The 25,941-nt window shown below is 37.4% G+C and overlaps 1 protein-coding gene across 1 annotated transcript in view; it reads left to right on the top strand.

Moving 5' to 3' along the window:
* LOC306847697 (glucocorticoid-induced transcript 1 protein-like) overlaps window positions 1-25,941 on the top strand; it is a 45,755-nt gene that overhangs the window by 6,464 nt on the left and 13,350 nt on the right. The window contains exon 2 of the mRNA XM_079381809.1: window positions 17,999-18,150. Coding sequence (XP_079237935.1) covers window positions 17,999-18,150 — 152 coding nt within the window. The remainder of the gene's footprint in view (window positions 1-17,998; window positions 18,151-25,941) is intronic.

Here is a 25,941-nt window from a genome sequence, read left to right as displayed (position 1 = left end):
CTAATGACTATAATCTTGTATTGCATATGCAAGACCACGCATTAGTTGTTCCAATGCTTTAATTGCCACCCAAACTAAAAAAACAAGCATTGCAAATGAAATGCCCTGTTTATTGTAGACCTTACATTATGAAAAATATTCAGTGGGTAATGGATATACCCAAAATATAATATACAGTCAAACCAAATTTATTCAGACACCTTCAACATTGCTCACATTATCACAGTTTATTTGCTGAAGTTTAGAAAATGGTAATACAATATGACAAGAACTGTGTCAGAACAAATTCATCCTGATAATGTCACATAACTTTGATAGAATGGTATGTAATGGATTACAATCAAGTACACAATTAGATAACCAATTAGCAAGCAGTGCTTAATTTTGTTTGTTAGGTTGCATTAGCAATTAAAGAAAAAAAACACTTAAGCAAAACATTGCTCGGGTCAAAGTGTGAATTATTTTTGGTCCCAAATTTTTATCAGTTTTACTTTCAATTTCGCCTAGTTTCTTATTAGACTGACCAAGAAATAGTGAGGAATCCTAAATGTTTCCTACTGGGTTATAATATGAATTCCAGCTTTTTTTAATATGATCTGAGACTTTTGGGGTCCAAAAGGGAAAGGATTGTCTGTATACTGTCTGTATACTGTGGGGATGTTGTTGTGATTCAAAATGTGATGAGCGTGGGTGAGTTCGTTTAAGAGCGGCGAACACACACTCATGCGTTTGGAGGGGAAAAGTTCACATTTGCATGTCCCCCTGCCTCGTGCTTCGTTTTTGTTTCCTTGCGTGAAACGCTTCGCTCGGCCCAACAGCACTCCGACTGTGCTGATGGATGTCGTACAATAGCGCCTGTGTTTTCTGCAATGCAAATCGACTCCCAACAGGGACTGTATTTACCTCTGAAAGCCTTAAACTTCCACACATTCAGTGTTCATGATGTGGCTCGCACTTCCTTTTCCTTGGCTTGTCAGACTAATGCGTTGTATCCCGCTGAACAAAGTTTGCTCACCCCACTTTACCCACAGTAACCCAATCACGAGCGATCGCCAGGAGCAACGATCATCAATTCCCATTAAATCATATTAATGCCATAAAAGAATTCCAAACATGTGAAGACATCATAACCTGCAGGCTGCAATTCTACAGCGCAGCAATTACTCAGTTTTATTTCCCCACCGTGCAGCGAGCAAAACCACCTGTCCCTCGTCTAATATGACCTAATTCACAGCTCCGAGCCAAACTGGCTGTATTGGGATGATGCTTGTCATAATGTGATTGTGTGAATAACAACAGAAGGTCTTTCAGTGTTCGTCCACCCACACATGCTCTCTCTCGGTTTGCAAGCGCAGTATTTTACTGAATGTCACCTCTTACACATTCACTCTTACACACCTCTTACAACATTTTTTTTGTTGAGTATCATATCTGATACATCAGGTTTTTTTGGCACATATAATATGATATAGGAGAATATGGAGCTCATACTGAGCTAGAAGATGCAATTTGGTGCAATTGCTGATATTAAAATGGACTAAAAGTAAGATGAATTTTGATAGCTTGTAAATTGTAATGAATAAATCCGTTTTTATTAAAGTATAGCAGACATGCTTTGTTTTATAGGAGGCAAAACATAATGCAATGATGATTGAGAGATGAACAAATAAACATTCCTCAAATGATGGATCATATTTGATATTAACATTTTTACATGCTTTTAAAAAAACGGTTTGTACAATCAAGTAAGCCTAAGTTGCTTCAGTTCATCTTGAAACAGTACTAACAATATAAAAGTTATTCATATATTTACTTTATAAAAATTATTAAAGATTTCACAGCAACAAGACACGTGAACCATGACCTGAAGGGGAAAGTTTTTACAATTTTACTGAAAGACCATATAATTTGCTTAACCGAACTATCAGTCAGACATCAGAAGACATTGTGAAAGATTGTGTTCAACAGGTTTTTCAACAGTTTTGATCATGTTGATAATTTAGAAGCCTTACAATTTGTGTATTAAATATGATACAGTAGATTTTATAGGTTTAATGTTCTCTTTATGTAGTGTTTTGTTTACATTTACTGTTATATTCTTCCAATGTAATGGTATATTTATATATGTGTGTGTGTGTGTGTGTGTGTGTGTGTGTGCGCGCATGTTAATGTGGTTTGTATAATGACATGGGTATGACAGAGGTATTACAATATGAAGGTGGTTTATGAGGACACTGCCTATGTTCCTGTAATTCAAAAGGCTTAAAAAACATACTAAATGTTGTTTTTTTGAAAATCTAAAAATGCACAAAGTCTCCTGTGAGGGCTAAGTTTAGGTGTAGGGTTGGTGTAGGGCAATAGCACACACAGTTTGTTCAGCATAAAAACCATTACGCCTATGGAGAGTCCCCATAAACCACAAAAACCAACGTGTGTGTGTGTATATATATATATATATATATATATATATATATATATATATATATATATATATATATATATATATATATATACACACACACACACAAGAACAGCACTTTTAGAGTTCATCCCACTCATTGATGTGAGCATAAGTATTGGGACAGCTGAACATAAGGCAGATATAAAAGATTAAAAGCTATTATTTAGTTGCAGATCCCTTGCGCACAATCACAGCAGTGAGTCTGTGACCCATACACATCACCAGACTCTTGGCCTCATCCTTTGAAATGCTTTTCCCAGCCTTTAATGCAGCCAATTCCAATTGTTGCTTGTTTTGGGGAGTTTCTGCCTTTACTCTTCTCTCCAGCTGGTGAAATTCATGTTCAATCAGATTTAAATCTGGAGATTGACTTGGGCAATCTAAGACTTTTCATTTCTTTGCCCTTATAAATTCCTTGACTGAACTGGCAGGGTGTTTTGGGTCATTGTCCTGATGCAATATGAAGCACTTCCCAATGAATCTGGTGGCATTTTCTTGAATATTGGTAGGCAAGATGGTTTTATACCCTTCCAAATTCACCTTTGTGCTTTTTTGCAAACTCTAATCTTGCCTTTCTATTTTTGGTGCTGGTCAGAGGTTTGCATCTTGCTGTGTAGCATCTGTAATTCTGTGACAAAGTCTCCTGAGGACAGTAGATTGTCAGAGCATCACCCCAGCTTTCTGGAAGTTGTTGGTGATTTTACAGACACGTCTTTTAGGATTCATTTTCACAACTTGTATGATTTGTCTGTCATCAACTACTGTTGTTTTCTCAGCCGATCAGGGGTGCGTTTCCCAAAAGCATCATTAGATAACTATGGTTGTAAGTTCCATTGAACTCTATTAGTAACGACAGAACTTGCGACCATGGTTGCTTTTGGGAAACGCACCTCAGGTCGTTGTTGGTTGCTGGTGTCACTGGTGGTTTCCAAACTCTTGATTTCTCCATGCCCTTTGTTTTTGCTAGAGCTGTAACTGACTTCCTCTTTTCTTTTAGCATCAAAATTGCTTGCTTTTCTCTCAAAGTCAGCTCCCTTCGTCTTCATCCTGGTTTGTGTGTGTCCTCATCGAATGCAGAAGTAATGGATATAACTGATACGACACATTCCCTGCTTTTAATATCTGAAGAATTAATGCAACAGGACACAGCTGATCACTTAGAAAGACCTGTGAGGCAACTGTTCCAATACTTATGCTCACATCAGATAGAGGGATGAAACTGTAAAAGTGCTGAACTTCTTATCTGGTAAAACATCTGTGTTGAATCACCCAATAATAAAATGTGACATTGTGTAGTTTTGTCTCATATTCATCTTTTAATCATATTTGTAAATGTCTTGACTCCACAGCCAACAGAGCAATTTTGTTTTTACTGTTCCAATACTTTTGGAGGGCACTGTATGTGTGTGTATGTGTGTGTATGTATATATATATATATATATTTTATATATAAATATTTTATATATAAATATATTATATGCATATTTTATATATAAATATATTATATGCATGCATGCATACAGTGTTGGGTAAGTTACTTTCAAAAAGTAATTACTATTACTAATTACATCATCAATATTGTATTTAAATTACTTTACTACCGTATTGACCCGAATATAAGGCGACCCTGATTATAAGATGACCCCCTCTTTTCCAGATGTACCTTTTGTTTATTTTTTTCTCTGTAAAACACATTTTTTCTTAAATTATTTGCATATGGCATATTTTTCGTATTTAAATTTTTGTTTTGAAAGTATGGTAAATACTGGACATTAATGACATTTAAAAATATACACTTTGATATACCATAAAAATAACAGGTAGCCCATCTGAATTATATAACATTTTGGCATCTCATATTAGCCTACCAAAATTTTATTAACAGTAGAAGTGAAATCTTATTGTAGTCTTCAAATCTGGCCAAGATGGCGTCGTATAGCAAGACCGGTTTACTGGAGCTCTTAAAAACTTTGCTCAGATCCCAGGTTTTTTAAAACAGTTCATGTTCAGAACTAACTGAAAGATACAGTTTATATTATGATTTAGTAGCCTCCTTTATCTTTTTTTTTTCCTTTGCATATTTTTGCTATTTGAGCTCTACTGAAGACACTTTTGCCAACTAGTCGCTAATAATAATAATCCACGTGCTTTTGCTATAAATTGCTGTTGACTTGTGAATATGGAGGAAAAAGAAGAAACTCTCCTTGCTATGCACAGCTATGCAAGGAAAACTCTAAACGCTGAATTGGATGGTGTTGTTGGACAGTCTGAGTTCGCGCTTTTACTCGATACACCTGAACCGAACCCCGAAAAAAAAAGTAAACCGAGTTCCGACAGTCCTTCAGTGAGTGATGCCATGCTAATGAGATCCATGCAAAGAATGGACGCCATGCACGAAGAAACTTTGCGCTGAATTCAAAGAGTTGAAAAATCGGTACTTGAAAACTCAAACTCTATTAAACAGATAATCAGCTCCCTCGAATTCCACGGTGAACAGGTGAAGCATTTGAATGAAAAAACTGAGGAACTGGAAAAGAAAATTGTAAGATTGGAGAAAGACAACGTCGAACTTTGTGATAAGTATAATGATCTGGATGCTTACAAGAGAAGATGGAATCTTTGCGTCGCTGGTATTCCAGAGAAAGCAGATGATCATCGACCTTTTCAGCCAGGTTTCCCCGAGCATCGCTGCAGATCTGCCCCGTGGAGTTGACATCGCTCATAAGCTGGGACCTCGTTCTGCTGTGGAAAGATCCTCTCGACTTATTTTCGTTGCGGTCGCAGCGGGACAAAGTTTGGAGAGATGCCAAAACGTCCGTCCTTCTCAGGGAAAAGAAGATCAAGATCTTCGAGGTTCTTTCACAGAAAGACAAGGATGCAAGATCTCTCCTGTGGCCGACGGGAAGGAAAGAGAGCTGGCTTTCATGGTCCATTTGCTGTGATTGAGGCTAAAAGAGTGACAGCTAAAGATGTAGCCAACACTTAACATGTTGGCAATGCTTATTCAACAAGCAACTGTTTCTTCAAAGTGATTAGCTTGATAAGTGAAATAAACCTTTCCCCGGTTGAGCTGTTGTTGTGGTTGTTTGCTCTATTCAGAGAATAGTGATTGAACGAGTGTACTCTTTTGGTTCACTCATTTACTCAAACTTAGTTCTTTCCTTTCTATATTGTTTGTGGTTCATGCCATTGTCTTTAATATCCCTTTAATGCCAGGGGCCTCAGGGATCGTGTCAAACGAAAAGCTCTTTTTTTGTTTGCTAAAAAACACAAATCAGATTTCTGTTTTCTTCAGGAATGTCATTCGACTATTGATGGTTACAAATGGTGGAAATCTCAGTGGGGTAATGATATTTGGAGTTCACATGGCACCGAACACTCAGCTGGTGTAAGCATTTTGAGAAACAAATTTGGTGGGGATATATTAGGGTCAGAATCAGATAGCTTGGGTCATTTTCATTTATTAGTGATTCCATTTAACCAACAAACTGTAATTCTCGGAAATACATGTGTACAATAATATGATATAATAATACAATAATAATATTTCTTAAAATGAATTTTTTTTTTTTACAAATTAGATGAGAAGCTTACATATTGGTCTAATAAATTTCCTAATGCATTTTTCATTCTAGGAGGATACTTTAATGTGTCATTTAATAATTATTTGGACAGATAGCCTCCAAAAAGGACCGCTTGTTCTAGTCCTGCACTATTAGATGTAATAGACAAGTTTGAAGTGGTGGACATTTGGAGAGAGAGATTCCCTAACAATTTAGAGTTTACTTGGGCCAATAAAAGTGGTTCAAGACAATCTCGTATTGATTATTGGCTCATATCAAAATGTATGTCAAATTTTGATATGAATGTCGGCATTCAATGTACCCCGTTGACCGACCACAAAACTATCTTTATTAATACGGATAAGTGCTTTCAGAATCAGAATCAGAATGAGCTTTATTGGCCAAGAATGTTTACACATACAAGGAATTTGTTGTAGTGACAGAAGCTCCACAGTGCAACAGAAAGACAGCAACAGGACAGGACACAGATAATAAAAGAATAATACAAATATCCAAATAGGCAATGTACAAAGCAGCAAAAACACAATATATAATATAGAGAACTATGTATGTACAGGTCAAGTATGTGCAAATTAGAAATGAGAAAATAAAAATAAAATAAGTGAGTGTGGTGAATGGATAGTGTATTATAGTTGTGTGTTCCACATTTATTGTCAAGTGTTCATGAGATGGATTGCCTGAGGGAAGAAACTGTTCCTGTGTCTGGTCGTTCTGGTGCTCAGAGCTCTGTAGCATCGACCAGAAGGTAACAGTCCAAAGAGGGAGTGTGCTGGATGTGAGGGGTCCAGAGTGATTTTTACCAGCCCTTTTGCTCACTCTGGATAAGTACAGTTCTTGGAGAGTGGGGAGGGTTGTACCAATGATTCGCTCAGCAGTCCGGACTACCCTCTGTAGTCTTCTGAGGTCAGATTTGGTAGCTGAGCTGAACCAGACAGTTATTGAAGTGCAGAGGATGGATTCAATGATGGCGGAGTAGAACTGTTTCAGCAGCTCCTGTGGCAGGTTGAACTTCCTCAGCTGGCGAAGGAAGTACAACTTCTGCTGGGCCTTTCTGACAATGGAGTCTATGTGAATATCCCACTTCAGGTCCTGAGAGATGGTGGTGCCCAGGAATCTGAATGACTCCACTGCAGTCACAGTACTGTTCATGATGGTGAGTGGGGGAGAGCAGGGGGGTTTCTCCTGAAGTCCATGATCATCTCCACAGTTTTGAGCGTGTTAAGCTCCAGGTTGTTAAGACTGCACCAGACACCCAGCTCCTTAACCTCCTGTCTGTAAGCAGACTCGTCACCATCCTGGATGAGGCCGATCAGTGTGGTGTCGTCTGCAAACTTCAGGAGCTTGACAGAGGGGTCTTTAGATGTGCGGTCGTTGGTGTAGAGAGAGAAGAGCAGTGGGGAGAGTATGCAGCCCTGAGGAGCTCCAGTGCTGATGGTACGAGTGCTGGATGTGAATTTACCAAGCTTTACTAACTGCTGTCTGTCTGTCAGGAATCTGTTGATCTACTGACAGACAGAGGTGGGGACGGAGAGCTGGGTTAGTTTATTCTGAAGGGTTTCCGTGATGATGGTGTTAAAAGCAGAGCTGAAGTCCACAAACAGGATCCTCACATAAGTCCCTGGTCTGTCCAGATGCTTCAGGATGAAGTGCAGTCCCATGTTGACTGCATCATCCACAGACCTGTTTGCTCTGTAGGCAAACTGCAGGGGGTCCAGTAAGGGTCCGGTGATGTCCTTCAGATAAGCCAAAACCAGTCTTTCAAATGATTTCATGGCTACAGATGTTAGGGTCACATGTCTGTAGTCATTAAGTGATTCACAGAGAAACCTTAAAGGTGCAATAAGTGATTTTCAACCAGAATAACAAAAAAAGGTTTCTGAAGATAGTCTCTTCACATACTGATAGGAATCATTAAGTTAAGTGGTCTAAATTTATTTATCTGTATTTATATTTTATTTGGAAGGTTTAGGACCAAGAAATGTCAGTCCAATCAAAACGCACGGTCCGGGCGTTTTAAATGGCTTTCCTACCTGCTTGTCAAGTATGTGTTTGCATTCCTCTGCGCACCCTGTTTGAGGAGTTTATTTCACTTCGGAACATTCATTCAAAATTGCGCTGCGCAGCGTCTTCACACACAGATGAAACCTACTAGAGAAGTGTGACATAATATACTTCTGTAAATAAATACAATTTAAATTCACGTCTCGCACACTTTAATGCCCTTTGTATGGAACATACGTTTTGAACTAAAATCATGGCGAAATATCTGGTGATGTCCACTTCGCAGGGTACTTATTACTTAACAGAACAACCACGAACCGCCGGATGTGATAAGATATACATATGAAATGTGCAGAGCTGGGAGGGCGCGAGGACTGTAATTGGGAACCGCTTATGTAGCCTATTGTAGTAATTTAATGTTGTCTCTGGTATTCTGCTCTTTGAGCGTATGTGTGTTCAGGGGGTGTGGCTTTGGACGGTGATTGCAGGGAGGGTGGGACGTTCGCTTTCAGTGCTATCAGTCTAAAGTTAGCATTTTCCGAGATCTCCTATTGCACCTTTAAATACTCAGATACAGATAAGACTAAAATCAATCAAATCTAAAAAGGGCCTACTTTTATTTGTGTACACTGACAATAACAACAAAACAGTGTGCTTTTGTAAAATAAACAAAAACAGGGTGCGGTTTCTGCCGTCTGGTCTCCGTGAGCAAATTTCTATGTATCACAAACTCGGCGAATACTTGACAGAGAAATGAGAAATATGTATAGAAAGCTTGAAGTGTCTACTTTTAAATGAACGAATTCAAATCGAAAACGAATATTATCTGATTATGTAATCTGTATGAAACTAAAGCAAGGTACAGTCTCTCCTGTATCTGAAAGCTTGAAGTGTCTACTTTTAAATTAACAAATTCAAATCGAAAAAGAATATTATCTGATTATGTAAGTCGTATGAAACTAAAGCGAGGTACAGTCTTTCCCATATCTGAGCTCATTATATACAGTCATATACACTCACCTAAAGGATTATTAGGAACACCATACTAATACTGTGTTTGACCCCCTTTCGCCTTCAGAACTGCCTTAATTCTACGTGGCATTGATTCAACAAGGTGCTGAAAGCATTCTTTAGAAATGTTGGCCCATATTGATAGGATAGCATCTTGCAGTTGATGGAGATTTGTGGGATGCACATCCAGGGCACGAAGCTCCCGTTCCACCACATCCCAAAGATGCTCTATTGGGTTGAGATCTGGTGACTGTGGGGGCCATTTTAGTACAGTGAACTCATTGTCATGTTCAAGAAACCAATTTGAAATGATTCGAGCTTTGTGACATGGTGCATTATCCTGCTGGAAGTAGCCATCAGAGGATGGGTACATGGTGGTCATAAAGGGATGGACATGGTCAGAAACAATGCTCAGGTAGGCCGTGGCATTTAAACGATGCCCAATTGGCACTAAGGGGCCTAAAGTGTGCCAAGAAAACATCCCCCACACCATTACACCACCACCACCAGCCTGCACAGTGGTAACAAGGCATGATGGATCCATGTTCTCATTCTGTTTACGCCAAATTCTGACTCTACCATCTGAATGTCTCAACAGAAATCGAGACTCATCAGACCAGGCAACATTTTTCCAGTCTTCAACCGTCCAATTTTGGTGAGCTCGTGCAAATTGTAGCCTCTTTTTCCTATTTGTAGTGGAGATGAGTGGTACCCGGTGGGGTCTTCTGCTGTTGTAGCCCATCCGCCTCAAGGTTGTGCGTGTTGTGGTTTCAAAAATTCTTTGCTGCATACCTCGGTTGTAACGAGTGGTTATTTCAGTCAAAGTTGCTCTTCTATCAGCTTGAATCAGTCGGCCCATTCTCCTCTGACCTCTAGCATCAACAAGGCATTTTCGCCCACAGGACTGCCGCATACTGGATGTTTTTCCCTTTTCACACCATTCTTTGTAAACCCTAGAAATGGTTGTGCGTGAAAATCCCAGTAACTGAGCAGATTGTGAAATACTCAGACCGGCCCGTCTGGCACCAACAACCATGCCACGCTCAAAATTGCTTAAATCACCTTTCTTTCCCATTCTGACATTCAGTTTGGAGTTCAGGAGATTGTCTTGACCAGGACCACACCCCTAAATGCATTGAAGCAACTGCCATGTGATTGGTTGATATTTAATTGCATTAATGAGAAATTGAACAGGTGTTCCTAATAATCCTTTAGGTGAGTGTATATATATATAAACTGTATCATCGATTAATCAAATAAATAATTGACAGATTAATTGGTTAGAAAATTGTCAGTTAGTTGCAGCTCTAAAGCAGTCAGGGGGAAAGATGAAGTGAAGATATTTCTCTTTCCATCTCTCAATCTGTCAGCCCTGTCCTGCTGTGGGGGTGTCAGTGTGCTCTCCTGAAACGCTTCTTGGCATAAACCTGCCCTGCCTCTTTCCATCTGCTCTCAGGAAACCGTAAAACAGGCTGAGAGGAAGCAGTTCAGTGCCAGGCCTTCATGAGCAAATGCCTTCCACACTCACTGAGCAACATTTGGGCAAGTCAAACCACATGCCAAGTCAACCTCGGCCACCTTGTGTTTAGCAATACCAGCTTGATGTGCAAATAAGCATAGCTAGCGTGGGATAAGAATAAGCATTTGTTTTAGTGAATTAATGATGAGGGCCACACCAGTCTGACTGCTTCAAGCTTTAGGTTTTATAGTGTGCATTTCTGTGCATTGCACAGTTTGGTTTAAAAACAGTTTTTAACAGTAATTACAGTTTGAAGCTTTGGCATAGCAGTTAGCATACATGCTACAACATGTTGAAATATGGCACAAAGCTAATGTAGTACGAATGAGCCTTTTTAGCTTGTTGAGGGTCATGCACTAATATAAAATCTAAGGAGAAATAAACTCAGGTTTCGAATGAGGGTGAGTAAATGATGACTGATCTTTAATTTCTGGGTCAACTATCCATTTAAAATAATCTTGAATGTTCCTAAAAATCCTAGAAAACTCACATTGAAAACAATTAAAAGTGTCAGATTCAGCTTCTTTGTACAGTAAAGTGCCACCTGCCAGTTACTAGCAAGTCAAGGTTTTGCCAAGTAGTTCTGCCATAAACCAAAGGCTAAAAAGACAAACCATATATTTCACTCTAACTTCCTGTTTCAATAAATATTTTGTTTGTTGTTGCAACCTCTAGAAGTTTTGTTTGATATCATATCTTTTGATCATCACTGAATATTCTTTGAACATACAGTATTTTGTCATATAAACTTAATAATTCAAATGTTTAATGCTTTTTACAGACTGTTTTAGATCTATAACAGATCTTGTGAATGCACTGCTATATCTGGCCTGAGTCCAAATGTCAGAGCCAAACTTTGATACATAACTCAGCATAAGCTTGTTTTACAACTTCTTACTTAACCTGCTATCTGTCATTCACTCCCTCTCTTTAGCTTTTCCTATCACATCACATCTGAACAGAGAGATATTTAATCTTTTCATAAGTATTCAGTACTAAAATGACTGATAAAATTAATAACATTAATAAACATTATTACATTATGATATTAGTTAAATACATGTTAAGTAATATTTGTATAAAAGCAAACATTTTTTGCATTTGTTGTACAGTAAGTACATAATTGTCAATGCACTCTTGTGTGTAAAATTTTAAAATTTCCTTTAATATACATTTAAATGAATGCATGTCTTGAAAATCAGATAAATTCATAACATGAACTACAGGTCTAAAATCTTTATATTTAGGCTTATTTACAGTGGTGTGAAAAAGTGTTGGCCCCCTTCTAGAATGGACTGTAATCCATTAGCTTTGCTCCGAATGACCCTGTTTATCACCATAGCAATACGACACTCTCCGTGTCCACAGAGTCTCTCATACATGCGTTTGTCTTTTAGTCGTAATCTCATTCTGTGAATCCTGTCTAGTACCTTAGATCTAATTATTTACACTGTATATCTGAAAACACGTGGTTTACATTTTGCCCGCTTGCTCTGGCATTTGCTCATCAGCTAGCTTTATTCTCTCATCTCCTTTATTGTCCTCTTGGTTTCTTTATTACTGTCTCTGTTGGTTTCACTTGATGCTCGCTTTGCTCGTCTGATGTGGGCTTCACACCATGCAAACACATGGGCGATTATAATATAATTGAGGGAGGTGTGAGAACAGCTTTTGGCAGCCTGCAACTAAGTGAGATGTCATCAGGCTTAAAACAGCCTATTGTGGGAACCAACGCCGTAGCTGTAAAATAAACAGTCGGCTCGGGTCACAGCGTAATTGCACATTTACTGTACTGAGTTCTCTCTTTAACATGCTTTCTGTCGAAAGGCACCTTCAGTGTGCGGTGAGAGGTTGCACAAATGCACATAAGCATGATATAAGATGCTAAATTGCTCTTTTGAGAGGACCAGACTGGAAGTTGCTGGTCAACAGGTCAAGAATGCAGATTGTACCTGTTGTTCTGGATTCATCCTGAATATCCATCCTACTCCAGGTTATGCTGGTTAGTGTTAGTCAAGTTGATCAGCCAAACTTTGCTAGTTTGGGACAAGCTGGCCAACTATTCCTCCAACAACTGACTAGTTTATCAGTGTTGGTTCTATAGAAATGGATAAAAAGCCAAATGTTATTTTAGAGATTATTCACCAGAATAGAAGTTGTTGGTCAAACTGCTAGTGAAGCTGGCTGGTAGGACAGCCAACTAGTCATCCAGCAACCAACTACTTGACTACAGGAGTTGACTAGGGAGTTTACTAGTAGTGGGGTTGGACTGAAGCAAACAAGCATGATTAACTTCAAGATGATTCACCAGACTAGAACTTGCTAACAGGTCAAGGATACAAAGTTCACCAGTTGGTCTGGATTTATCCTGAATTTCCATGCTGGTCCATCCTGGTTTGTGCTAGCCAAGCTGGTGGACCAGCATAGCCATGCTGGTAACCATCAAAATTCAAAATGTTAATAGTAAAGATGGTTGATGGAAATGAAACATGATGGCCGACTAGTCATCCAACAACCAACTATTTATTTAGTGTAGTTGATTAGTTAAGTGTACTAGTGGGGTAAGACACAATCACAGTAATCTGATAAAGTGCAAAATTGTTCTTTTGAGATGATTTACCAGACTAGAAGTAGTTGAACTGCTTGTGAAGCTGGTTAGTGTAGTTGTCGAGTGAGTTTACTAGTAGTGGGGTTGAAAAGAAGCAAATACACTTTATGAAATTCACAATGATTCACCAGACTAGAACATGCTAACTGGTCAGGGATAAAAAAGTTCACTTATTGGTCTGGATTTATCCTGAATTTATCCACCAGAATAGAAGTTGCTTGTCAAACTGCTAGTAAAGCTGGTTGAAAGGATGGATAACTAGTAATCCAACAGCCAACTACTTGGCTAGGGTTTTTGACTACTAAGTTTACAAGTAGTGGAATTGGACTGAAGCAAACAAGCATGATTAACTTCAAGATGATTCACCAGGCTTGAACTTGCTAACAGGTCAAGGATAAAAAGTTCACCAACTGGTCTGGATTTATCCTGAATTTCCATGCTAGCCTAGCTGGTGGACAAACATAGCCATGCTGTTGACAATCAAAATTCAAAATTGTAATAGTGAATATGGTTGATGGGAATGGGACAGGATGGCCAATTAGTCATCCAACAACCAGTTACGTGGTTAATGAAGTTGACTAGTACATGTATTATGGCAGATAAATCAGATACATTTCAAAATTGCTTTTTGAGATGATGATTAACCAGACTAGAAGGTGCAGGTCATTGATTTTCGAGATGATTCACCAGACTAGAAGTTGCCGGTCAAATGTTCACAGGACATAAAGTTCACCAGTTGGTCTGGTTTCATGTTTGTCAAGCCTGGATTATGCCGGTTAGTGTTAGTCTAGCTGATGGTCCAGCATAGCCATGCTGTTGACCAGCCAAACTATGGTATTGAATCTGGTTGATAGGGATGGGATAGATTATTTCACTAGTCCTCCAACAACTGACTAGTATATTAGGGTACGTTCACACTATCAGTTTTTGGGATTGACAACCGCATTTTCTTTACAGGTGTGAGTCTCGAAATATCCCTTTCACACAGCATCTTACAGTTGTGTTTACAATACTGTCTGTATGAATGTGCAGCGGGAGTCAATCCTGTATTCCTTACCAGTAACCATAGCGACAGTGACCAAAGTAAAATCAAAGATGGCGATGTCCATAACTGAAATTCTTATCACTTTCTGACACGACAAGAGTCCAATCGAGCCACAAGTTATTTAATCAAATCTTCATTAACCGACAGCAGATTTTATATTTGGGTAGAAAGCAGAGCATTTGAGTCACGTGCAGAACACAAAACTGACGAGAGCGGCTCCCGTGGAAAACTGACGGGATCTAAAACTTTCAGATGACACTCAGCTCATTTCTCCATCACTGTAAGTTACTGAAAACACACATGAAAACACATAACACATGGTAGACGCGTGTTTGTGCAGCAGAGCGGCTCTCTTCTGTATGACGTGGCAGACAACTAGTTGTCCAGTCTTGTTCCGTTCACACAACGTGTGTGTTCCGAGAATGCAGTTGTGAGTCCTGAAAATTTACGGGTGTGAGTTCGTTTACAGAATGCGGTTGTCACGCCCGTAAATAACCGAACTGTGTGTGAACGTAACCGTATTACGGACTCAAATACAGGATTGACAACCGTATTCTGCTGCTGTGTGAATGTGGCCTTAGTGTAGTTGTACAGAAGCACATAAATGTGATCAAATGCAAAATTGGTCTTTTGGTCTGATTTACCATACTAGAAGGTCAAAATGCTAGTGAAGTTGTTTGATAGGACGGCCAACTAGCCTAGTCATCTAACAGCCAACTACTTGGCTAGTGTGGTTGACTAGGGAGTATACTAGTAGTGGGGTTAAACAGAAGCAAATAAACAATGAAATTCACCATGAATTCACCAGACTAGAACTTGTTAACAGGTCAAGGATGCAAAGTTAACCAGTTGGATTCATCCTGGATTTATCCTGAATTTCCATGCTTCTCCAGTCTGGCTTGTCCTAGTCTAGCTTGTGGACCAGCATAGCCATGCTGTTAACCATCCAAATTCAAAAATTTTGTAGTGAATATGGTTGATGGAATGAGACTTGATGACTGAAGTCATCCAACAAGCAGTTACGTGGTTATTGTTATTGCTTTTTGAGAGGATTCACAGGACGAGAAGTTGCAAAGTCAACAGTTCAAAGGACACAGTTCACCAGTTTGTCTGTCTTCATGCGTGTCCAGGCTGGATTATGCTGGTGAGTGTTAGTCTAGATGGTGGTCCAGCATGTAAATACTGTTGACCATCAAGTTTTTTATGGGGTTGATAGAGATTGGTCTTGATGGTCAACTAGTCATTTAACCATTGTTAGAAATTAAATAATTAAACAATAAAAGTAGTGTATTGGTGAATTTTAATATCTTTTCAGCAGGACTTAAAACTTCTGCATTCCTTTTGAATTTAACACTTGAACCATTGCTTTTACTTTCCAAGTCCTTACTTTTCATAAAAAAAACATGAGCAGTTTGCCTGCAGCTGCCTTGTGTACACAGATACCTGAGTTTGTCTTCTGAAAGCCATAAAGGTGATCCATGGATCTCATGATGTATTCATAGTGCCATAGAGAGGTGTAAATAGTCATCTCTGCTATAGGAAAGTGTCCCACTCTGACTGTCACTGATTAGATAAGTTTGCATGCCCTTGACCCAGTTCGTCCTCTTCCTTCATCTTTATGGGCTGAGGGATGTGATGTTCTGCTTAAACACCAAGCGCAAACAAGTTAACTCGCATCTGTAGCCCGTCTACCTCTGCAGTAGATAGTCTATAAGCTGAGTGGGCTGATAAGATATTGATTACATAGTGCCTTTCTAGACAGCATTTTAAGAGATAAAAAGTACACTTAACATTGACACGTTCCAAAATCAGTGTAATTACGCTGCTATGTAAATGTGGTATTGTTCACCTGAAAAATAATTTTCTGTAATCATTTACTCACCCTTATGTCATTCCAAAGACAACTTTCTTTCTTCTGCAGAACACAAAAGGCAATGTTTTAAAGCATAGTTTAATGGTTTTTGCTAGCAGTCGACTGATGTATCGGTTATCGGCAAAAATCCATGCCGATAGTTTTTCTGGGTTGTACAGTACGAGAGCGGCCTCTAGAGGTGGAAATCACTGACAGTACGTGCTGTTTGTTTAGACATGTGACACTGCACGCTGAACGGAGTGGGACACTTCAGATGAGGATTTAAAACATCGACAGCGAACTATAGTGCTGTAGTATACTAAAGTGCATGTTTTCATATCGTTACATAGTAATTGATTTGTTGACTAGATGCTGCATTAGTGGAGAAAAGACAGCAGTATGTTTGCGATCAGGGCTGAGAGGATGCGCACATTAGCAGCACCTCAAGCAGTTAAAACAGTGTGACCAAAACACACACAGGTCCATGCCAAATGTTTAATGTCACAATTGTTACCATCTATTTGCGTTAGTTTATATCCATCTGGTCACATTAATGCAGGTTTTAGCCAGTCAAGTTGTATAATTACTTAAACTTCAAACTCAAACTCATTCATGCTGCTTTTTGATCATTCTTAAAGTAAACTTTTCCCTGTTTGGTGATCAAATAAACATTTTTAGACCGCGACAGGTGTGTGTGATACCTGCAAGTTGTCCGTGCTGTGCGACGCAGCGCTGTGTTCTAGAATAGAAGCATTTACACTGTGAGAGTAAACATGCAACATCAACAATAATTTCAATACTATGGCCATTTGTGTAGATCTTTAAAGATGGCCATCTTTAGCGTGACTGTTGATATGAAATCATAACACTTTACAATAAGAGACCATTTGTAACATCAACTAAGATGGATAAAAGCTGTAGTATAGAAGTATTGTTCCTTGTTAGAGTGTTAATTTCAGCATTTACTGAAAAATTTTAAAGTTGCTTTTGTGAACATTAATGAACTATGATCAATATATAATAAATTATGAATATTTTTATTGATTTACAAAGTATGGTTCAACACTTTAAGTGTTGGCCAGTGTGGTCCAACCTAGCTATCGCAAAAGTTTTCTGGTGATAACTAAAGTGTACTTCATTGTTATATCTATTGAAACTTCTACTTAAAATGTTACATGTTAAATATATTTGTAATTACACGTTTTTAATGTTGCAATTCAGCATATTTAAATGATATTTATTTAAATTAAATTGTATTATTTAATTATAACTGTAAATGTAATATAAAATGCACACTACAGTTAAAATGATAATTTTGTACTTTAAATGTGTTTTAGTAGGATGGTCAACATAACAATAAGTGTACTTTAAAGCATAGTAATATTATTAAAACATGATTTAAAATGTACTTCAAAATTAAACATTTATTTTGACATTAATATTTTTAAATGTCTACATGAAAGTGAACATGAAGGTGATTTTTTTTTTTTTCATCAATATTATATAACCTGAAAGTACAGTTTGTTTTATATATTTTTTAAGATTTGAAGTATGCTACAAGGGCACATCAATACAATTAAATGCACTTTTCTTCTCCTTTTTTTTTAACAACAGTATCCCTTTTAGTATACTTTATAGTATATAAATTTTAAGGCAGAATCAGCGGTTATCCTTTTTGCCAAAGGCAATCCCAGGATGCATGACAATGAGATCAGTGAACAAATTAATCCAAGACCATTTTGAATTGGACATGGTTTCAAAAAACAGTTAAGGAAACCCACAAGTTGATTTTGAGAATGTGTAGTATTTACGTGTGCATTTCAGTATTTTATGGGGAAATAACTTTTGGGCTGCCACCACCCCAGTCCATCTGCTCATCACCCATCTGTTTCACTTTCTGTTTGTTCCTTATGGCAGTTGAGAGGTCAAAGTCGCAACAGGTGCGGAGCACAGGTACTGTCAGACGGACTTCCTCTCTGGGTGCTATCACCGGGCCCTACCTGATAGGGCAGTGGCCACGTGAATCCCACCTGCACAGCCCCTCGTGCATGAAAGAAAAGTCCACACAGGTAGGCACTATATCATCCTCTATGTTCAAAATTTACCCTCTGGCTTCAAAGCCTGTGTGTTCAGGTGTGTTTGCAAACGTTAGCTTGACAGCATTTATAGGTCCATCATTCTTCTGGGTTTTTGTGTGTTTGCTGTGTCACTGAGGAATTTTTTTTGTGTGTGTGTGTGTGATTTCTGTAAGCTGATACCAACTGATTATTCTCAATAGGTGTCACGCTCGCTGTGAAAATAAGAAATTCAAAAGGTCCAGTGATCTACTGATCTACAGCCAGATTATTTCAATAATGACCAACACAATCTACCAAGAGCAGTACAAATTAGCAACATTTGCAGCCACCCCTAGTAGCAAAGTAATATATTTAAATTACATTTAGTGGAAATCTATTATATTTCAAATTTACTGACATATTGCTCGAGGCTTACTGATATGAAAATTATAATTCGACTTTATTTGGAGTATTTCTTGTGCACAGTGCACATTTCTTAATATTAAGCCTACAATATGTTTTAATGTCACTATTGATGAGGATTGTATGATCTTTGAACAATGCAAGATATTTAAAGTGTAGCTAAAGTATGCTTGCAATAGTTCATAATGCATAATTTATTTAAATACTCTCCTCTCATACATTTTGCTTTTAAAGGTGGAACTCCTACATATGCAATAAGATCAGCCACAAAAATAACTTTGTCCACATCTTTTCAACGCTAATTTTTCACTGCATGACTTTAGCAAATCCTAACAGTATTTTTTAATGCCAAAAGAGGTTTGCACTGGTGCAAGCTGTCCCTTAATATTTTAATGTAATATTCATATTTTATATACATTATTTTTAAATCCTTCAAGTATAGAGTTGTAAACTGTAGTTACCTTTAGCATTTGGCATGAAAACTTATTAGCCCTAAATAAACCATTAACCACAGACTGGCAACCGACACTTTCACAACTTATACATGGGGTCTGGTATTTGACCCACAGCTGAATTGCAGAAATCACTCAAAGACTGTAATACATCATCAGAGGCTGTAGTGATCAGCAGTTGTAACTGTAATGGAGTTTGAGTATTCAGTGGTTAATTAATGAACATGAGCTGCCTTGCTTTCTACTGTCTTCTAACTGCATCACAAAAAGCACATTTCACATGTGAAGCACACGTAAGACTCTCAGTTGAATGAGTAGAATCACCAAAGTGAATTATGTTACTTAGTTACTTTTAATGGAAAGTAATGTGTTACGTTACTTTTGCAGAAATGCAAATCCATGTCTGTATATTAAAGGGCACAGCTCAAACCATTCTTGATTGCATGAAGAATAGGACGCAGGAGAAGAAAGTTCAACACTCTTCAGCAATAAAAAAATGAAATATGTTATGTTTATTTAAAGCAATTTTTGTAAAATAAAAAGTAATGCATTGCTAAACTAGTTGCCTGTTCAAGCGCAAGAACACATGAAGGAGAACCGGATTTAGTTCTCTTTCGTGTGGTCTTGTACCTAAATGGTTTAAAATAGCTTGATTGTTCAAACTGGCATGACGTATGATATGAAATGATAACTTTGCAGTGTGACCGATCAGGCCAGTGATGAAGCCATCAACAGTCCTGAGCGTTCATCACGTCAGTCCCCGGCCATATTGTCTGCATGTTTAAGGTCATTGCAGTTCAAGTGTAATCCGTCAATCTGAGGTGTTAGTTACAAAGCAAGTAGCCTATTCGACTAGTCAATTACTATGGCATGTCCCTCCTGAGAACACGCCGTACCTCACGCACACCTGGCCTACGGTCAGGTGCTGATTTACCCTCAAATGTCAGCAGGTGTATCAGGCAGAACACAATCGCCACAATCCCACAGTTCCACCCACCATCTGCTGCTACACTAAAGGTGAGATTTGGCACCTGCGGGAGTACAGCGTGTCTAAAGGTAATGACTCTGCCGTGCCTCTTATTGTGTGCTTCAGCATGCAGCGAGTGTCATATTAACCGATCAGAAAGACGAGATGCCGCAGGAATGCAGTTCCCTGTGTTTGCCGGTCTCCACTGTTACCCCAGTTTTTGAAAGACACCTAAATTGTTCATCTGTTCAGAATGTTCTTGATCAGTATCCGTCTACACCTCACTGACAGACAACAACTAATGGCCAACAGACACAGTCGTTGGTGTGTTACCTCTCTCTTCATTTGTTGCCGTTTCTCTGTTTGTTTTTGGCGGTTGAACATGTTGAATTGCCGTTTGTTGGATAGAGTTGTTAATCAATCGGTTAATCAATGGGCGACAACACTGGTAATACCGTGTGTGTGTGGGGGGGGGGGGGGGGGGGGTAGTTTTTCTTGTTTTCCTTCCATTTTAAATAGCTTGTAAAAGCGCAGTGCTCATTTTACTTTCACTTTTTAATTAGCGGCAATTCGGCGTCAGTTGCTTGAATTGAATTCAAGCAACAACAAAATACGTACGAACAAAACACATAGAACAATGAACTTTTATTAACAAAACAAATAAAAATACACCATGCTATATATATGCCTAATATAAAATAACAATTAACTTACACAATGTTTAGGTGTACAAAACTGAAGATCAGTAAACACTGTGAAACCAAATAAGAAACGTACTTTTATTAGCAAAAAAAAAAGAAAGCTTGGAGACACTGCAACTTTTCCATTGAACAAAAGGTTCTTTTATAGTGGAAAAATGCTCTTCACACAAAGAAAAGCTGAAACGCTCTTTAATGGCATCACTGCAAAAACAAAAAAATGGAATGTGTAATATTAAAGTGTATATTAAGAGTCATATGATAGCTTTGTGTGAGGAACAGACTGAAAATTAAGCAATTATTCACAAAACGTCCCTCTGTTATAGCTCTTAAATTTCATTTGTGTTTGCATTTTTACATGTCCTTCTGTGGTCATTCACATGACCCACGAGAACCAATAGTGTGGCTCCAGCAAAGGGGAAAAAACTAGAAATATTTTTTTTTAGGTGGACTGTCCCTTTAAGATGCAGTGTTGTTATTGTTCACTAAAACTATTAAAATGGTTTGTGTTAGTTTAAATAAAACTGAAATAAAATATAAATGAAAATTAGAAAAGTTGTCTGTCTTGGCAACTAGCTGAAAATTAGTTGAAGTACTAAAATTGCTAAAACTTAAACTGAAATGAAATAAATTTAAATATTTGAAAAAAGGTAAAAGTCAAAAAAAAAAAAAAAAAAAAAGTCAAAATAAAAGCTCATTCAAAATATAAATAGCTTAAAGATACAGAAGCAAAAACATGTTTACCATTCAGTCTTCTGGTGAAAAATGAATATGCAAAACTATATTGTGAATGTTTCTTGTGTAAGAAAACTTGAGTAACATTATAAGGGGATTATAATGCTACAGAAGAGCAGAGCATGGCTCCTTTAACACGTGCAGGTCAAAGGTCAGACGCTGTGGTCCATTTGGACTTGTGGGTCATGAGAGCAGCGGAGGAGTTGCAGCGTGTCACATGACCCGCTGCATCCTGTTTTCACTGCTGCGTGGCAACGGAGGCCACACACTTACTTGCTTACTGACACCGAGATACTGTAAAGATACTGAAGTATTTTTGTGCTTACTATATTTCCTTGGTGTGAAATTTCATGCAAAGTTACAAGTTCTTTATACGTACATTGTATAACCAGTCGGTTTAAAAACGTTGGATAATTTTGTTCACTTGCCAGAGTGTGGGTGTTACCAGGACAGGCCGTCTCAGGTCTCACCTTTTATTACTCACCGGTGTCAAAGAACTACAAACGACTCTCATTTTAGCTCGTCTTTAAAGTTTGATGCATGCACAAAAGCACTATAGATTAGGGCGACAGCTCTGTTGGGATTCAGATTTTGTTTTCCACTCCATTATTGAACTGTGTCTTGGGTTTAACCCCTCGTCCTCTTTGTCACAGTGATTCGTGCTGCTTTCCTCTGCACAGTCAGATCAGGTGAACAGCGGTGACTTTGGGATGCTCTATGCTCAGAATAACCGGAAACCTGCATCCCTACACTTTTTCTTAAAGGGATATTTCACCCAAATAAGAAAACTGTGCCATTTTTAACTCTACTGTCATGTTACTCCAACTCGTATGGCTTTCTTTCTATTGCAAACACAAGGAGAGATTTTGTTGCATATTCACACTGTTGTTTTGCATACACTTAAAACATGCTGTATAGTGACCAGAAACTGTCAAACTTCAGAAAAGGATGAAAAGGTACCTTAAAATTAGTCAGTGTGGCAAACTTTCTTTTTATGCATATATTGTTTTCTTCAGTTCCCCCTCCAGGATGGAAAAAAAAAACCCCAAAAAACTTTCAGCTTTAAATTTTGTATTTGTGTTTCAGACAATTACTATTAAACAATTATTATGGTAAACTTAAAAGCAAACAAAAAGTAAAATTTAAATATTATTTAAAATATTACCAAAAAAAAGTAGTTTATCAGTAACACTAAAATAACACAGGTTTCACATGACACACAAAGATGCATCATTTTAATTTCAGCTTTAAAATATCATTTCCGTTTGTGTTTTAAAGTTATTCTTGTTAACTAAAACCATTAAAATTGTCATTACTTGATTTTATATATATATATATATATATATATATATATATATATATATATATATATATATATATATATATATATATATATATATATATATATATATATATATATATATATATAAATTTTTTTTTTTTTTTTTTTCAAATTACATGATTATTTGAAAATTTCTCATTTTCGTTCAGTTTAAGTTGAAGTACTAAAATAACTAAAACTAAATCAAATAAACTTAAACTTAGTAAAAGTAATAGCTAAATTTATTTAAAAAATCACAACAAAATTATTTAAACTTTTACTAAAATGAAAACAGAAAATATAAAAAATAAAATCTAATTATAAATATTTTTTTTTTTAAATGCTTTAGTATATCAGCGATATGGTTTCATACATGACACATGATGAAGACACAGGTTTGACATCAATTATTACAAAAGCCACTGGTTCCATTTTTCATAACTGATGATATCACTCCAAGCATTTGAATGTGCAGAAGTGTGATTTGATATTTGATGAAGGAAAGATTTCAGTAAATAAGGTTATGTTGTGACAAATGTAAATAAGTGTTATGTATTTCACAGAAAAACTGGGTTTTGAACAGCATGGGGGGAGTAAATAGTGTTAGAATTATCATTGTCAGTCCTTTTAAAGAACTTGAAGAAAAAGAAAGGTTTTCAAAGGCTCTATCTGTTCGCTTTGGCCTTCTAGTGTCGATCTGTTTCCAAAGGCCAAGCTTTGAAGTGTGATGTCTGTTTGGCTGATGAACGCCGGGGGCGAGATATGCATAAAAGAGTCATTTTCATCTTTCTCTAGAAAATATATTGCCTCTGTTTTTCACAAGGTCCACTTTGACCACATCTATTGGTCCACAGGGAGCCCTTAAAAAACCTCCAAAACGATCACAAACAAAGTCTTGCTGTTTAACACAGCTATTGAGACTCCTCATACTTCTTTTTATTCTTCTCTTAATATTTGTATTATTATTATTATTTTATTCTATTTCTATTTTATGTCAGTATTCTTTTTTTTTATATTATTCCATTTTATCGGACACAAAATGGCATTCAATTGCTGAAGAAACGTTTCTTATTGATTAGTATTAATTCCGCTAATAATCCCTGTTTATGACTTTGGAAGTCACAATTACATTATGTACATGATGTAAAACGACTTTGATTGGAATCAAATCGACACATTGAGCTATTTCTTTCTCTCTTTTTCACCAGTGGCAAAGTAGCTTTTTTGTGCTAGAAAATTATGAACCAAAGGTGCGCATTAGACATGTATTTGATGCTTTATATGCTATATGTGTTGATCAGTTTGATCACTTTATAGCTACTATAGCTAACAGTACACAAAATATGCACAAACTCCGTTGTACAGTCAACATTTACAATAAAATAGGAAAATATAGTGGCTATCAGTTTATTTTTAGTATAGACCTCTTTTGAATTATAAGCTGCTAATCACATTGGTTTATGTTCAGGGCCCCTCTCATAGGCTCTTATACAGTACATGTGCTTATACATTATACAGTGTGTGTGCTGCACGTTGGACTGACTAAACATATCACATACCTGGGTGCAAACATCACATCCACGTGTGCCTGCAGACTTTACTATAGTAACTGACAGTGTTGTTTTTGAAGGAATGTAGATGACCGTTTATTAAGGAACCGTTTATTGCAGGAACAATGCAGCCTTTGTGATCTTGGCGTGAAATAGTGGATCAGGAGGAGGATGCATAGGAATGTGATTTATCAGTGTGTGTCAGTGTTTACTTAGCTACACTTAGGCGACAAAGATTTCCCTCGAATTTAATAAAATCTGACAAACTTTCCCGTGGGACCGCCACGCCACGCCATTTAAAATTATTTATAAAGAAAAGTAAATAGGGTGTGCAGTGCACTAATTTTTTTATTAATATTTTTACTCCGCAAGGATATTTGAAATTGAAATTGAAGTGACAGTAAGGGCATTAATAATGTTACAAGAGATTTCTATTTCAGATACATTTCTATTCAAAGAATACAGAAAAAAAATACAGAAAAAAATTTAAAGCAGCTGTTTTCAACATTGGTAATGAATGTTTCTTGAGCAGCAAATCAGCATATTAGAATGTTTTCTGAAGGATCATGTGACACTGAAGACTGGAGTAATGATGCTGAAAATTCAGCTTTACATCACAAGAATAAATAACATTTTAAAATATATTCAAATAGAAAATGCTTATTTTAAATTGTAATAATATTTCACAATATTACTCTTTTTACTGTATTTTTACTAAAATAAATGAAGCCTTGATGGGCATAAGAAGAAATTTAAAGGGGTTATATGATGCGATTTCATGTTTTTCTCTGTCTTTTGGAGTGTTACAAGTTGTTTGTGCTTGCATAAGATCTGTAAAGTTGCAAAGATTAAAGTCTCAAACCCAAAGAGATATTCTTTATAAAAGTTAAGACTGCCATGCCCCCCTAAAACGGCTCGTTCAAACACGCCCCCACATGTCTACATCACTGTGTGGGAAGATTTGCATAACACCGGCCAAACATAAACGCAATGAAAGAAGGCGTAGCTATTATTCTCGCTGTAGTATTGTTGTTGCCGCTGCCATGTCCTGGCTGTGTGTTTAGTTTTCAAAAGAGTACACAACTAAAAATCAGTGGTTAAGTTGTGTTTACAACACTGTTCCAGAACAGTACAACACAAATATTCGAGTGTGTGCAGCGCATTTTACGGAGGACTGTTTCCTGAACTTGGGAGAGTAGCCTACAATGTGAACACTATAAAGTGGGGCAATTCTAACATCGCAAGGACAGTCTGGTGCTTCTGACTCACAGCCTGCAAGTACGTTTCAATATTTAAAGAATTTGCTACCGACTATTCAAACGCGAGTTTTGAGCTGTGTAGGGCATTTGGCGTTTCTCCGATCACAAATGCAGGCATGGTGTTATGTTTACACGGCACGGCACAATGCGTAAAAAGACCATATGAGTCATTATAATTAGTAATTATGTCCTCACTGAATGCAACAAATGCCTCATTTATAATGGGTTTTATTGTTTTATGGTGAGGGGCGTAACATTTCCGTCACAAGCTTGAGGTATTCAGCCAATCACAACGCACTGGATAGCTGGCCAAACAGAGCATACCTCACTTCTCAGAACGATGAGCTTTGTAAAAATCGGAGCATAGAGGTGCAACAATAATGTACAGGATGTGGAAA

Source organism: Barbus barbus (assembly GCF_936440315.1).
Source record: "Barbus barbus genome assembly, chromosome: 27".
Lineage (NCBI taxonomy): Eukaryota > Metazoa > Chordata > Actinopteri > Cypriniformes > Cyprinidae > Barbus > Barbus barbus.
The sequence above is the reverse complement of the archived record's forward strand: the minus strand, read 5'-3'. Positions and strand labels throughout refer to the sequence as shown.